The sequence below is a fragment of the Lytechinus variegatus genome, chromosome 10 (assembly GCF_018143015.1).
Source record: "Lytechinus variegatus isolate NC3 chromosome 10, Lvar_3.0, whole genome shotgun sequence".
In the NCBI taxonomy this organism is placed as follows: Eukaryota; Metazoa; Echinodermata; class Echinoidea; order Temnopleuroida; family Toxopneustidae; genus Lytechinus; species Lytechinus variegatus.
Window position 1 is genome coordinate 28,636,094 of NC_054749.1, and position 14,642 is coordinate 28,650,735.

General features: G+C 34.4%; 1 protein-coding gene across 2 annotated transcripts in view; it reads right to left on the bottom strand.

Moving 5' to 3' along the window:
• Positions 1-2,947: 2,947 nt before the first annotated feature.
• The window catches only part of LOC121422388 (nose resistant to fluoxetine protein 6-like), a 37,820-nt gene continuing 26,125 nt past the window's right edge, over positions 2,948-14,642 (bottom strand). For both annotated transcript variants that reach the window (XM_041617396.1, XM_041617395.1), the window contains exons 8-17: positions 13,932-14,105; positions 13,457-13,553; positions 12,541-12,633; positions 11,099-11,267; positions 10,431-10,510; positions 9,607-9,723; positions 7,581-7,746; positions 6,773-6,962; positions 6,175-6,317; positions 2,948-4,203 (exon numbers count right to left, since the gene is read on the bottom strand). In XM_041617396.1, the coding sequence (XP_041473330.1) occupies positions 4,048-4,203; positions 6,175-6,317; positions 6,773-6,962; positions 7,581-7,746; positions 9,607-9,723; positions 10,431-10,510; positions 11,099-11,267; positions 12,541-12,633; positions 13,457-13,553; positions 13,932-14,105 (1,385 nt within the window). In that variant the 3' untranslated portion in view covers positions 2,948-4,047. The remainder of the gene's footprint in view (positions 4,204-6,174; positions 6,318-6,772; positions 6,963-7,580; positions 7,747-9,606; positions 9,724-10,430; positions 10,511-11,098; positions 11,268-12,540; positions 12,634-13,456; positions 13,554-13,931; positions 14,106-14,642) is intronic.

Genomic DNA, 14,642 nt, shown 5'->3' on the forward strand with positions numbered 1-14,642 from the left:
CATGTAGTGGATCGTATTACTGAACACTTATGTATTAAATCATATTAAACACATTATTCTCATAAAATTCACCAAACTTTCACCATAAATACATAAAATATGTAAAATTTTTGCTGATATTGTTTTTCCTTTTTACGATATTAGCTTCCAATCGGACCCCTCTTCGCGTGTGAAATATTTTGGTCACTTGAAAAAGGTATCGTATTGCCGAACATGTTTTCTATGGGAAAAGTTGAGTAAACAAAATCACTGATGTGCTAATTTGATATTATTTCATTATTTTTAGAATATTAAGACTTTGAAAATGTATTTTTGACCATTTTTCATCATCTTACTGTTCAAGTTCTCTTTGGAAGGATGTTACAAAATTTTGAGCGTATAAAATTATTTTCTGATGCGTATGAATGCGCACGTTCAGTAATACAAGGCTGGTCGGTAATACAATCACTCACTATACTATCATTAATCAAAGTAATTGTCAATACTGTAGAATGTCCTAATAGAGAACAATTTCCTTTAGTTTTTTTAAGCAGGAGAGAAAGATCATTGTGTTTGTTGTATAAAGAAACATTTCAAAATGGCAAGTGTAATATAATGGTTGTAAATGACAGATATAAAATTGTATAGATATACTAAAGGATTCCCAAATGTGTGAAGCAGACGTTAGATAATTTTCTTGATCTAGATTTTCATGGGATTAATCTAGCACTTTTTGTGGTGAACTGAAAACTGTTTACAGGCTGAGATTTGTTAACTTACCAGAATCTATGCTGTGTGTAGTTTGGGGGTTTTTGAAAAAAAAGCCACATGTATAACTTCATGTAGATTCATGTTAACCACAGTTAAATCCTTGGCATTCTGTTTTGGATAAATCTGTCATACTTTTATCAAGGCACATCCAAGATATTTTAAGATTACAATTATCAACATCATTACTGATATCATCATCAACATCATATTTATAACAATTTGAGAAAAATAAATAAACACAGACACCTGTAATAAAAAAAAGCAAAACAGAACAAAATACAAAAAGTTTAGATGGAAAAATATTTGATACATTTATGTTTTCTAAGATAGAGTAGGACTAGGTCACCAAAAAAATAATATACAATTACTTTCGGGTAGTTTAAGCAAGAATCACAAATATTTCAGGATATATATTACCATTTCAAGATATTTCTAATAATCACATACCACATACATATTTATTTGCATCTCTTCTCACTACAACAGTGCAAAGGAATCAGTGCATTGCAAAGAGTGGCACAGTAGTAAATGCAGACGCATATACAATCCTTTGGGAATTACATAATACAGTATTGATAAGTTAATATTTGAAATTATCATACTGTAATTTTTAAAACAGATTGTTTTTAAAGTGACATTGTCAAAAATTGTTGAGAAATAACTCATTCTTTGTTTTTAGAAACAAAATTTATTATTTTGTGATATTTCCTTCATGTAACTACGTCATATAATTCAAAGCTAATATGCAGCACTATTTCAACTTTCAGAAAGCAAGAATTTTGTCAATTGGAAGACATAAAAAAGGGCCAATTGGCATCTATACAAATACATAAGGATAAAGATTACCAGGTAATTTTTTAACAGCTGAACACATTTTTATCACAAAATAAAATCAAATACTGATATTTTGCCAACATGAACATACAGTACATGATTATAAATATACTACATATAAACATTAGTACTGTAAATGTCAAATATTAATCAAATCCTATTTCAAATTCTTGAAAGATCATTAACATTACATAGCGATAAAATGGAAATTTAAAAAAATACACAAATAACAGGTCACCAGATTTCAAAATAACACAGATGAAGGAATGCATAGATCAAATCTACCTACTTTTTCATTCCATTCATTAAAAATAAATCATTTAATTAACTACCAATAATTAAAAACATTTTGATCATCAACAATAGTACTCATACCTGAGAATACTTGACCCTTCTTGCAAATTACGATTACAATTAAAGGGGAAGTTCACCCTGAAGAAAACTTTCTTGTAAAAATAGCAGAAAAAATAGCAAAAAATATTGGTGAAGGTTTTAGGAAAATCCGTTAAAGAGTAAGAAAGTTATTAGAGTTCAAAGTTTTGGATTTGTGACGTCATAAACGAGCAGCTGTCCCATGTGTTATGTAATATAAAATGCATAAATTTCAAATTTTGTATGGTTCCTGATGACTTAATTTTATTTTCTTTTCATGATCGGGTGTGAAACGATTGTCTATTGATATACAAAAGTTACAGTGAAAACCATTTTCAATTTTCTGAGAAAATGACATTTCATTGATTTTTTACCATTCGCTATGTAGGAATGCTGCTTGCATATGACGTCACAAATCAAATAATTGAAATTCTAATAACTTTTTAATCATTTGATGAATTTTTCTCAAACCTTCGGCAATATTTTTCATTAATTTTTCTGCTATTTTTACAATAAACTTTTTGTCAGGGTGAACTTCCCCTTTAACCTTAAACTGTGAACATTACACTTACAATAATGACCATTTTTTTTATAACATAAGGGTCATTTACATACAGTTCATTCACCATCACACCACATGAAATGGTTCCTTTTGTAGGGAATGCAAAGTAAGACAATCATTGTACACTTTTCTCAAATTATTCATAACTACTACAGTAAGAAGGTCAAAGTTCATTATTTGTCCATACATCCATTTCTGAGTGAAGGGCATTTGACTCTTTAGGGCATTATAATCATCATTTTGCAGTCACTTTGAATATATACTACTCTTGATATGAACTTAAGCTTATCTTAAAAAATATTTCAAATATATATTTGTTGTACTATACATATACAAGTAAGAGACATATACATAACTAAATATTAAAGTGATATAAAACTTAAGTATAAAGATATATAAATTATGAAAATATGAAAATACAAAAAAAAATCCCCCTATAATATTTGAAATCAAAGACTGGTACAGCTTAATGTATAAATTGTCAGCCTAAAAGGAATTCACTGTAGATAGAGAATAAAGATACTACAGGTACATAGATAATAGACAAACCGACGGACAGACAGACAGTCAGATAGATAGATAGATAGATAGATAGATAGATAGATCGATAGATAGATAATACGTAGTCTTTTGAAAATCAGTAGTCATTGCTGAATGTTACATACTTAGATAATACATCAAATCAAGATTACAAACATATAATGTGAAATCATATAAAATACAACAACAAAATACAATAAATTTAAATGAATTATGGAATGAATGAAGGAATTGGTGATTTTACAATCAAAATAATATTCAAGAATGCATAAACACAAGTTTAAAAGCGTAGTCATGTATAACTGTGTAGTCATGTGCATGGCATTGTCTGGTACATGCGTAGTTAACCTTGCTGTCCTAATTAACAGTAGGTAGGGAACCATTATTTATTAAACATATTACAGCTCAAACTCATGATCTTCAAAAATTAAATGAAAATACAGTTATAAACTAAGGAAATGTTGGTTAAAAGATTGCAGATCATTAAATTGATTTCACAAGAAAACTACTAAAGACAAATACTGAATAATCTATACCTTCTGAATGTTAATGATGGGGGAACTCTATGGTTTTGTATCATTTTGACCCTTGACCTTGTACTTGCATGACTCCTGAAGGGGAACCTTTAGGTTGGTATCATTTTGACCCTTGACCTTGTGCTTGCATGACTCCTGAAGGGGAACCTTTAGGTTGGTATAATTTTTACCCTTGACCTTGTGCTTGCATGACTCCCGAAGGGGAACATTTAGGTTGGTATCATTTTGGCCCTTGACCTTGTACTTGCATGACACCTGAAGGGGAACATTTAGGTTGGTTTCATTTTGACCCTTGACCTTGTACTTGCATGACTCCTGAAGGGGAACCTTTAGGTTGGTATCATTTTGACCCTTGACCTTGTACTTGCATGACTCCTGAAGGGGAACTTTTAGGTTGGTATCATTTTACCCTTGACCTTGTACATGTATGTGGCTGCCTCCTGAAGGGGAAACCTATGGTTTGGTATCACTTTGACCTTTGGCCCTGGACTTCCCTGAAGCTGCTTGTCGAAGCATCTTCTCTAGGTTGCCAATCGGGAACTCTAGGATGAGCGTCACCAGCAAGGCAACAACATGACTCAAGAGTAGGAATGATGCAAACATGTAGATCTGTGTGAGAAAAGAGTGGAAGACATAATACAGGATGTAAAAATGATGACCCAACCACCAAGTAATGATGCATTATTTCAGCTGCAAAAAACAATCTGGATTCAGCAACTCTGTCTTATTTAGAGGGCTATTATTTTTTACCAAGTAATATCAATTATGAATTTGTTGTCTTGCAAATTTGTGGTATCTAAGGATCTTCCTTGTACCTGTAGCTATCGTAGGTGCTGAGGGTGTGCCTGCAATCAAACCTACAAGGGGAAAGTTAACAAGATGGTTCACAAGCCATGAGTCTCACCTTATTTTGCGATATGCAATATGATCTTTTGACCGCTTGATGACCTTTGACCTTATAATCCTAAATAACACACGTGTGATATTACCAATATTTATTTCTACCAAGTTTAAATACCACTGATGCAGATATAAAAAAATTATATCAAGTTGAACAAAAACTTTAAAAGGATGAACATGACCTCATATCATTTTACCTTTTGACCGCTAGATGACCTTTGACCCCATCATCCACATGAACACAAATGTGGTATTACCCAATGATCATATATACAAAGTGTGAATAGAAATATCCACAAATATAGAAATGAGAGCAAAACATGACATTTTGGCCCATCATCCTCAACAACACATGTGGTATTACCAAGGGATCCATTGGAGCAAATGTGATCAAAATTGATGCAGAAATAAAGAAATGAGAGCAAGTCGAACAAAAACTTTAACATTTTGGAACAGACTAACGGACTATCAGACCAACAGGAAAAGTGATTACTACTAACAGGTCTTTGCCGAACTTCGTTCAGGCAGGACAATAATTGATGCAAAGGTTTGAGGTTCCAGCCCCAGAAGCATGTAATGGATGGTGGTGTTAAAGGTCAGTCCAAGATGTACGTCATCATATCTGATTGATACACGTCCTTAAAAACTCAATTACACACACTCTTTTAGGAATGCTCCCTCAGGATTGAAGTAAAATACAAATTGTGTGATGAGAAATAGAATCTGATGGCTGGGTTAGTAATATATTTTCAGTGCCATAAATTGGCATTGCTTCAGTGCTATAAATTGGGGACATTGCCAATTTATGGCACAATGAATGCAGAATACAACTACATCTCCAACATCCGCCACACAGATTTAACCTCTCGATTACGAAGCAAGCATGCATGATCAATCCATTCTAAAATGGGATGTATGTAAGAACTATGGCATGTAGGCTATGTATATGTGCACAAATAAGAAACTGCATCCATGGCTGTGCAATCGCTAAAATTAAAGTATACAAAGAGAAAAACCACAGGCTTTTATTTCACCTCACCTTAAAGGTCAAGTCCACCCCAGAAAAATGTTGATTTGAATAAATAGAGAAAAATCAAACTAGGAAAATGCTGAAAATTTCACCAAAATCAGATGTAAAATAAAGAAAGTTATGAAAATTTAATGTTTTGCTTATTTTTCAAAAAACAGTGATATGCACAACTCAAATGAGACAGTCAATGATGTCCCTCACTCACTTTTTCTTTTGTTTAATTGTTTGAATTATACAATATCTCATTTTTTTTATATATTTGACAATAAGGACCAACTTGACTAAACCATATAGTATTAAACAATGCTCATTCATCATGTTCAGGGATGAATTAAACGTTGTTTCACTCAACAATGAGGAGAAAAATTGAATATTCCCAATTTCATATAATAAAATACAAAAGAAATAGTAAGTGGATGAAGTCATCAGTCTCCTCATTTGCATACCCACCAAGAAGCGCATATAACTATTTTGTGAAAATAAGCAACACTTTATAATGTCCTAACTTACTTAATTTACATCCAATTTTGATGAAATTTTCAGTGTTACCCTTGGATTTTTTTTGTCTTTTTTGTTTGTTTTTTTGTTAGATTTTTATCTTTTCATTCATATCAACTTTTTATTGGGTGGACTTGTCCTTTAACACTTACCAAAGTAACCATAGACCAATGAAAAGGCACGGCCTGGGCATAGCTGTAGGTATACATGACAACCGGGTGGAAGAGGTATGCAGCGTATGTCAACCGACTCAGAGGAACCCAGAAAGACCAGCTCAAAAAGTCATTGATGATCCCTGCAAAATAACATTAAAAACCTTAACACAATTTTTGTTTTTGTTGATCATTTCATCAACAAAAGGAAAATATATGAATAGCGATCTTTAAAAATAGCTTAATGAGCATACTCCCATATTGGAACATGGATGTCCTAATAGCTCCTTGATTACCCGTATGAAATGAGGACTTTGAAGACTGTTTTAAAAGGGTTTTGAAAAGCAATGGGTGAAGGGGATTGGTCTACTTTGTAGAAGTCTTCAGTGCTTCAAATAGTCTTTCACTACCATAACTGGTATTTTGAAGTCACCCTGTGAATATTTCATATTACAAAATACAAAACATACTACATAAAACGAAATTAAATATTCTAAAACTAATAATCTTCAAGTAACATATGACCCAGTTCAAGCCAATGACAAAGTCGGCATCACATTCACATTTTCGTGCATGACAGATCATAGAGTTCACTCACCCGCGTAGCCATAGTGACATGAAAACACTACCCAGCAGAGTGCGATAGCCCAGGTGAATGTGGAGAGGCTGTTGTAAGCTATGCTGGCAGCAGTGGTTGGGTTAGATACCCCTCTGTTTGCGTTGTATAGACCGTAGACTACCACTACACCGAGACCTGCTGATATGGCCCAACCTGTAGCTGCCAATACCTTTATAGCATGAAGGAAAGATGAATACAATTATAGTGACGTACATATGATAATAATGATAACAAAAAACAAATATTCCGTTTTCTGGAAGAGTCTATTCAAATTGTGCAAATAAATCCGCACAATAATGCGCATAGTGTTTCCTCTTCATTGTTCCATGTTATATGGGATCAGGACAATTACCCCGACACAACTACCACCCGGACAATTTCCCTGAGGACAATTACCCCCCCCAGGACAATAACCCCCTAGACAAAGGGAGTGCACAGAGATATACGTCGGCCGTATGTTTGACGTAAGAAATACTCAATGCATTCTCGAGTATCTTGGAATCAAACGCCGTAAGAAAGCTGTAAAAGTGAACTCCATCCACTGGCGGATCCAGGGGGGGGGGCAGGGGTCCTGGGGGGTAATTGTCCGGGGAGTAGTTGTCCAGGGGGTAATTGTCTGGGGGGTAGTTGTCCGGAGGGGGGTAACTGTCCTTGAACCATGTTTTATATATATTAGTATTGAAAACAATGCAGCTCATATTTTACAAACTCCCAAATCATTTTTTAACTTGAACTTAAATAAAATCAAACTTTCAATTCAAATAGTCTTGCTGATTTTAACTCTCACCGGTGACAACTTGATCCTTCTCCGACGACTCTCCATCTCATAAATGAAGTATCCCATCGCCATGCCAACCAAGTACGGCGGGATGCGGCAGTAAGGTTTCACATATATCATTTTCTGAAAAGCAAGGTTCACATTCAAGTTTGCCCCAGAGCCACTGGCAAAAAATCTGAAGAAGAATATATTGAGTAAATGATTATTTCATTTTTTGTTTTGGTATGAATTTGCAAGGCCAATTTTCATGACAAAATCCACACTTTAACACATATTAAATGGGAATTTAAATCTACTGGTTGAACAAGTACATCAAGAAACATCCATAACACTTTCTCCACGAACACATTAATAAAGTGCTTTATACATGTATGTCAATGGAAAACAGGTGGTTTTGAAACTGATAAATAAAATTTGCATAATAGTATCATTATCAGTTTTACATTAGGACAGGAACAATTTGAGTAAAGGTTTAGTCACTAAACCATTGAAATTTGTGAGATATTTCCTATTTTTGAGCAAGCGCCATGAGCGCCCAGCTGAGGCGGATACCGGCGCTATACAAGAACCCATCATCATCATCACTACTAAATTCAATCCAGATAATACTGTCATTATCTATTGGATCATTTAGCACTATTAAGTTGTCGAACAAATAACATTCAATGCAGGGCCCTAGAAATAATACCTAAGGGGAATCCCAAATTTTGCAACATTGTAGTAACATGAAATCACTGTTATTTTGTGTAATTTTATAAATTTTTAACTTCTAAAACTATATTCATAACTGATACATTTATGTTTAAAAGAAACATGTAAAAATGGAAGAAAAAAACACAATGAAAGTTGTCAATTTGAAAAAACAAGTGGAATGCCTCTGGCCGTCTCACCTGCATCATGCGGTTCAATATAGCAGCAGTGTTGACTTTGAATACTACTCTAACTCGCACAAGATGTTCAGTGATACATGGTTACTCTTATGTCCACTTTTTATGAACTAGACCAATAAACTTACAGAGATATGATGGTTATTCAACAAAAAACCCCAACATGGCCAAAGTTCATTGACCTTACATGACCTTTGACCTTGATCATGTGACCTGAAACTCGAACAGGATGTTCAGTGATACTTGATTACTCTTATGTACAAGTTTCATGAATCAGATCCATAAACTTTCAAAGTTATGATGGTAATTCAACAGATACACCCAATTCCACCAAAGTTCATTGACCTTTGACCTTGGTCATGTGACCTGAAACGCGCACAGGATGTTCAGTGATACTTGATTACTCTAATGTCCAAGTTTAATGAACTAGACCAATAAACTTTCAAAGTTATGATGGTAATTCAACAGATACCCCCGATTCAGCCAAAGTTCATTGACCCTAAATGACCTTTGACCTTAATCATGAGACCTGAAACTTGCACAAAATTTTCAGTGATGCTTGATTACTATTATGTCCAAGTTTCATGAATCAGATCCATAAACTTTCAAAGTTATGATGGGAATTCAACAGATATCCCCAATTCTGCCAAAGTTCATTTACCCTAAATGACCTTTGACCTTGGTCATGTGACGTGAAACTCATGCAGGTTGTTCAGTGATACTTGATTAACCTTATGTCCAAGTTTCATGAACTAGGTCCATATATTTTCTAAGTTATGATGACATTTCAAAAACTTAACCTCAGGTTAAGATTTCGATGTTGATTACTCCAACATGGTCTAAGTTCATTGACCCTAAATGACCTTTGACCTTGGTCATGTGACATGAAACTCTAATAGGATGTTCAGTAATACTTGATTAACCTTATGGCCAAGTTTTATTAACTAGGTCCATATACTTCCTAAGTTATAACATCATTTCAAAAACTTAACCTAAGGTTAAGATTTGATGTTGACGCCGCCGCCGCCGCCGTCGGAAAAGCGGCGCCTATAGTCTCACTTTGCTTCACAGGTGAGACAAAAAATTATCAAAATAAGGTGAAACATATTTAATTGTTCTGTATGATCAATGTCTGATCTACTTCTTACCCTGCAACAGAGAGAAATAACCCTGGTAGAAAATCATTCTGATAAACCAATACTGAGATTGTAATGAAGCTAGCAGCACAGGTTACAGCTAATGCAATCATACCAAGTACAGGGAACCTACAAGAAGAGATAATCCTTCTGATTAATAATTCATGTTATTGATAATCCACAATACAATTTAGAATATTGATAATCCACATTATTGATAACCCATATATTTGCTTATCCACAATATTGTCAATCCATATTATTGACAGTAAACATCATTAAAAACCATTATCATTTATGACTTTATTTTCCATTGGTTGTAAAAGTTTCATATCTTTTGAAACACAAAATAAAACTTGCCGTAACTTTTATAGATTAAAAATCCTTCTTTGATTAACAGATTCTAAGTTCTTTGCATTTAGTCATCCCATTAATTTACTTAGTTAAGTGTTTGAAATATATATATATTTCGTTTCTACATGAAGGCGCTCGTACCTTTGCAGTTTATGATTGTTGATTTTGTTTTGCTTTATAAAAATATTAAAACAATAAATGTAGAGCTGAACTTTTTATGAACTCTTTCAGATTTTTCTACTTTGCTTTTTGTTCCTTTCTTTTCCTTAGATTAAAATTGTGTTCAGATAAAAATAAACTTTATTCCAATATAGGCCAGTATGAAATTAAATTCATACCTATGACTTACAGTATGCAAAATCCACCCTTTTACATATGAAGGGTTAACAAGAAGAGTTAGATTGTGGGAAACAGAACCCCCCCCCTTCCCCGATGACTGCGATTGAAAGATCTCAAAATATAGGAAATAAAAGTATACTGACCAGAATAAAGGCAGGATGAAGAGAGGACTAATGATGAAGAACTGCATATCATTGGCCAAGTACCATCCCCAGGATACACACTATGAAGAAAAATAAGAACAAAGAAATCCATTAGTGACATATATACTACATATGTATCATAATGCAATGCATCAATCAACACTTTGCCACTCTCCACCCAGGGGTTGAGAGTGCACATCCTCCTCTCCCTGGGAAATATTCCAGTCATTCATCGTTGAGGCACACACAAGAATAGACAACCCGCAGTGACTTTCACATCCTACTGGATACCCACTTAGCACGTGGTGGGTGTTTCATAAAGCTGTTCGTAAGAGCAACTTTAAGAATGACTGGTGATACTTTCATGTGGGAAATGATATTGACCATTAAATGTTCATGGGTGATTATTTAGACTTAAGGGTCAAATGTTCACCAGTCATTCTTAAAGTCTTGTCCAGTCTTGTGTGAACCTCACTGATGAGTGGCTGGAATATTCCCAAGGGAGTGGAGGATGTGCATTGTTTGAGTGCAAGAGTAACTCATCAGATCCAATGATCATGGTAATAATAAATATGTAACCACTTCGATAAGTACCATGTACATCTTAAGCACCTTAAACAGAACCACATTATAACTGTTTATCATTATTACAATGAATAATATCTTACATCTTTCTGGCCATCCGGTACAAAGTTATTGATGTAGAGTAGATCGGTCCACCAATATTTCTGGCAGAATCCAAGAATTTGGTCGTACTTGAACCAAACTGGACCTTGGTTGAGGTTCTGAAACACCAAGGTCAACACTAGGATCAGAAGAGCAAGGGTCGGTGTTAACCTGTTAAGTCAAATGAAAGATTTCCAATATGAAAAGAGGATAGGTCGACTGTGCAAAAGATAGATCATTCTAACCTATTATATTTATTTAACGATATTTAGGAAGAATATACTAACCACCAAAAATTACCACTGTGAAGAATATTTCTTTTAAATTCAATACCTAATGAAAATGTTGGGGCAAACCATATGTGTATGTCATCCCATGGATATTTTTGTATAAAGGGGAGGGGGGTAATTATAGAGAAGCATTCAAACATAATCTAATAAAATGACCTCCCAAGTACATATGTGTAGATTAAAATCATGTGCCATGCAATTACGGTTTGGATATTGCATAATTCATTAAAAATTATTTTTAAAAAGCTGGCAATCCTTGCCAGGTGAGAGGTCTTTTTCAAAGCAATAATCAAAATACCGATTCCCACATGTTGGCAATCTTCTCTTTGCCTGCTTTTCAGCTTAGATATCATGATTTAGCTGAGTTGAGTTTATATTGTCAGCGCTCATCCGAAGCGTCGGTCAATTTCAGTCAAAAAATCGATTTTGAGATATTTATATAAAATGAAAGTAAAAGTCCTAATCAACACATAATTAAATTTCTAGGCAGCAATTTATTTCATTATTTCAGTTTCTGAGATATGAGGAGATTTTCATTGCGATGCCATACAAATTGTTGATAAATGCACAAATCCATTCAGAAATATGTACTATAGCAAAGCAAACAACAGCTGCATGCACTTATTCAGCCAAACCGTCATATCTGCACTGCGTTGACTGTGCATGTGAAAGAGCGATACGTTTTGCCAGATCAAACGAATTGAAATCGCAACCAGGGTCATCATATCCCCTGTGGGGTTTTTGTACAGGGAAAATCTAAACCACTCAAACTGAAATTACAAGCATGTAGCTCTTATGCGATATTTTCTCTGATTCTTGGTTTTGTGTAGTAAAAATAAAGATACCAATATCAAGAAATTGTCTTGGTCTTTCCAACCATGTATTTTTCTGGCAATGAATATATTGTAAGGCTGGGAACAAAGTGAAAATAACAGTAAACTTTGAAGTCAATTTTCTCTGAAATGGGTTTGCACGGTTGTATGCATGATACAACAGTTTGGATGACCGCGGACAATATGAATATACTAGATCTTGATGTAAGATAAATAATAAACCTTCATTTTACTGAAAAGTCTCTTTAGTGATACTGCTTTCTACAAATAATGAGAACAGCTTAAAGAAAATTATAAAAAGATGAATGGTAAGAGTACTACCTGATGTATCTATGGATGTAGAACCAGAGCCAAGGTATCTTTCCTCCGGTCTCTTTCATTCTCTTCAATGTGTGAAAAGTCAGGAGTAGGCCACTGGAAGAGAAAATAGGTGTACCAAGATTTTGACTATTCATACACATACATTTCTTCTTTTGGGGTGTGAAAGGGAATCCAAAACCTTGATGATAAAATGATTTTCGTCAAATAAATAAAGGTAAATAAGGAAATCAGAATATTGAAAATTTATAAGATGCAATGTGATAACGCCCCCCCCCCCTTTGTAGTGTAGGGGATCCTTGATACTAGTAACATGTTGCAATGTGTCTGGATCACCTAAATTCCTTTTGAACTTGGGTAACAACTTTGATCGATACTGTCTATTTGATTATTTTATCGTCAAATTTAACAGACCATATGTCAAAAGGTTTAATAGCAGGTTTCTTTCTGCGTACTCAATGCATGTGCACACATGAGTTGGGCACATATAACTACATGGGCTAGATGATCGATGATACTGCTGGAGTTCCATCATCTTATACCAGCCTTTAATTTTCACTACTACTCCTGCAGAGCGACAGGGTTCATTCAAAGGCATGCCCTCCTTTTTCCAAGATCCAATATGGTAATTTAATTGCTAAAATTGTCGTCTATTTTGCTTGTCACTTTAATCAAATTCCCATCGTGGTGCTGTGATGTGCACAGGTAAATGCAGTTAATTCCCAACTGGCAAAGAGCTGGCACCCCCCCCCCCAAAAAAAAAAAACAACAAACAAACAAACAAACAAATGAATAAATAAATAAATAAATAACAAAAAATAAAAAATGCAAAGGATGTTGTGTATTTAGTCTGCTAGCTGTCTATCAGGTTATACGTAATAGGTGAAACATGAGGGTGGGAATGATAAAGATGTCTTACCTCAGAAAGAAAAAGGTATCTACCGACAAAAATGCATTGGCGATGGCTTGGAACGCAAAGACATCCAACCATCTAGGTAGGACTGATATTAAATTCTCTGCAGAGACAAAAACATTAAAAAAACAAGCATAAATAAAGATTCAAACTGAATGGTGTCTACTAAATAAAAATGCAATGCTGATAGCTTGGAAAATAGGTCAGACCTGAAACATCTTGTTAAGACTGATTATGAAATTCTCTGAAGAGAAAAGAAAATAACAAAATATCAAACTCTCTTAAAGTACTCAAATGCTAAACTGTTCACATTAATTTCTTGATTGTTTGATGCTACAACAGGAAGTTATCTTCAAAATCCATTTCAACATTGAGAATGATGAGAAAATGCATATCAATGAAAAAGCTGAACTAAAATGTTTAAGAAAATTTTTGGAGCATCACACTGCAAAAATATCGGTCAACAAGCTGTACGCCTCACCGTTTGCTTGGGCCTGTAGTATGAAGCCCAACGTGTGACCCAATATGACCCACGATATACTGATGACTCGGATTCCATTCAGACAAGGTATGCCGCCCTCTGCCTGCTTGGTGTTGAGAAGCTTAGGAAGGTTACGAGTCAATGCAAAACATAGCACTATCCTCGTTACTATATCTGTGTTAAATAAAAATAAAGCAGATGTTATTCAATGCTACAATTAAGAAATAATGATGATAATGGTAATGATGATGATGATGATTAATTCCTTGAATGCATGAGCGCTGAAAGGCAGCTCGAGCTAAAGCTGGGGTAATAGTAATAATAACAACGCGCCTCGGAATAGAATATTTCTAGATAGATGGCGCTACATAAATGCCTATTATTATTACTATTATGATAATGAGGAGGAGGAGGATGATGATGATGTTGAGAATGGTTCTGACAAAAAGAGCGGGAGAGGATGAGATGGAGGTGGGAAAGATGGAGGAGAGAGGACACAAGGAGAGAGCTGGAGATAAAGGTAAGGAAAAAAATAATTTACAATTTTTGGCATTTTCACTTATAAAATCCAATCATCAATTCTTAAGCTGGTTATTTGTTTATAAACAGAAACATGAGGCAATACCAAACAAGAACTAAGAACTAATCACATTGCTCAACTATCTGATACATGCGGTTAATAATAAAAAGTCTGAAATCTAGCAACAATCC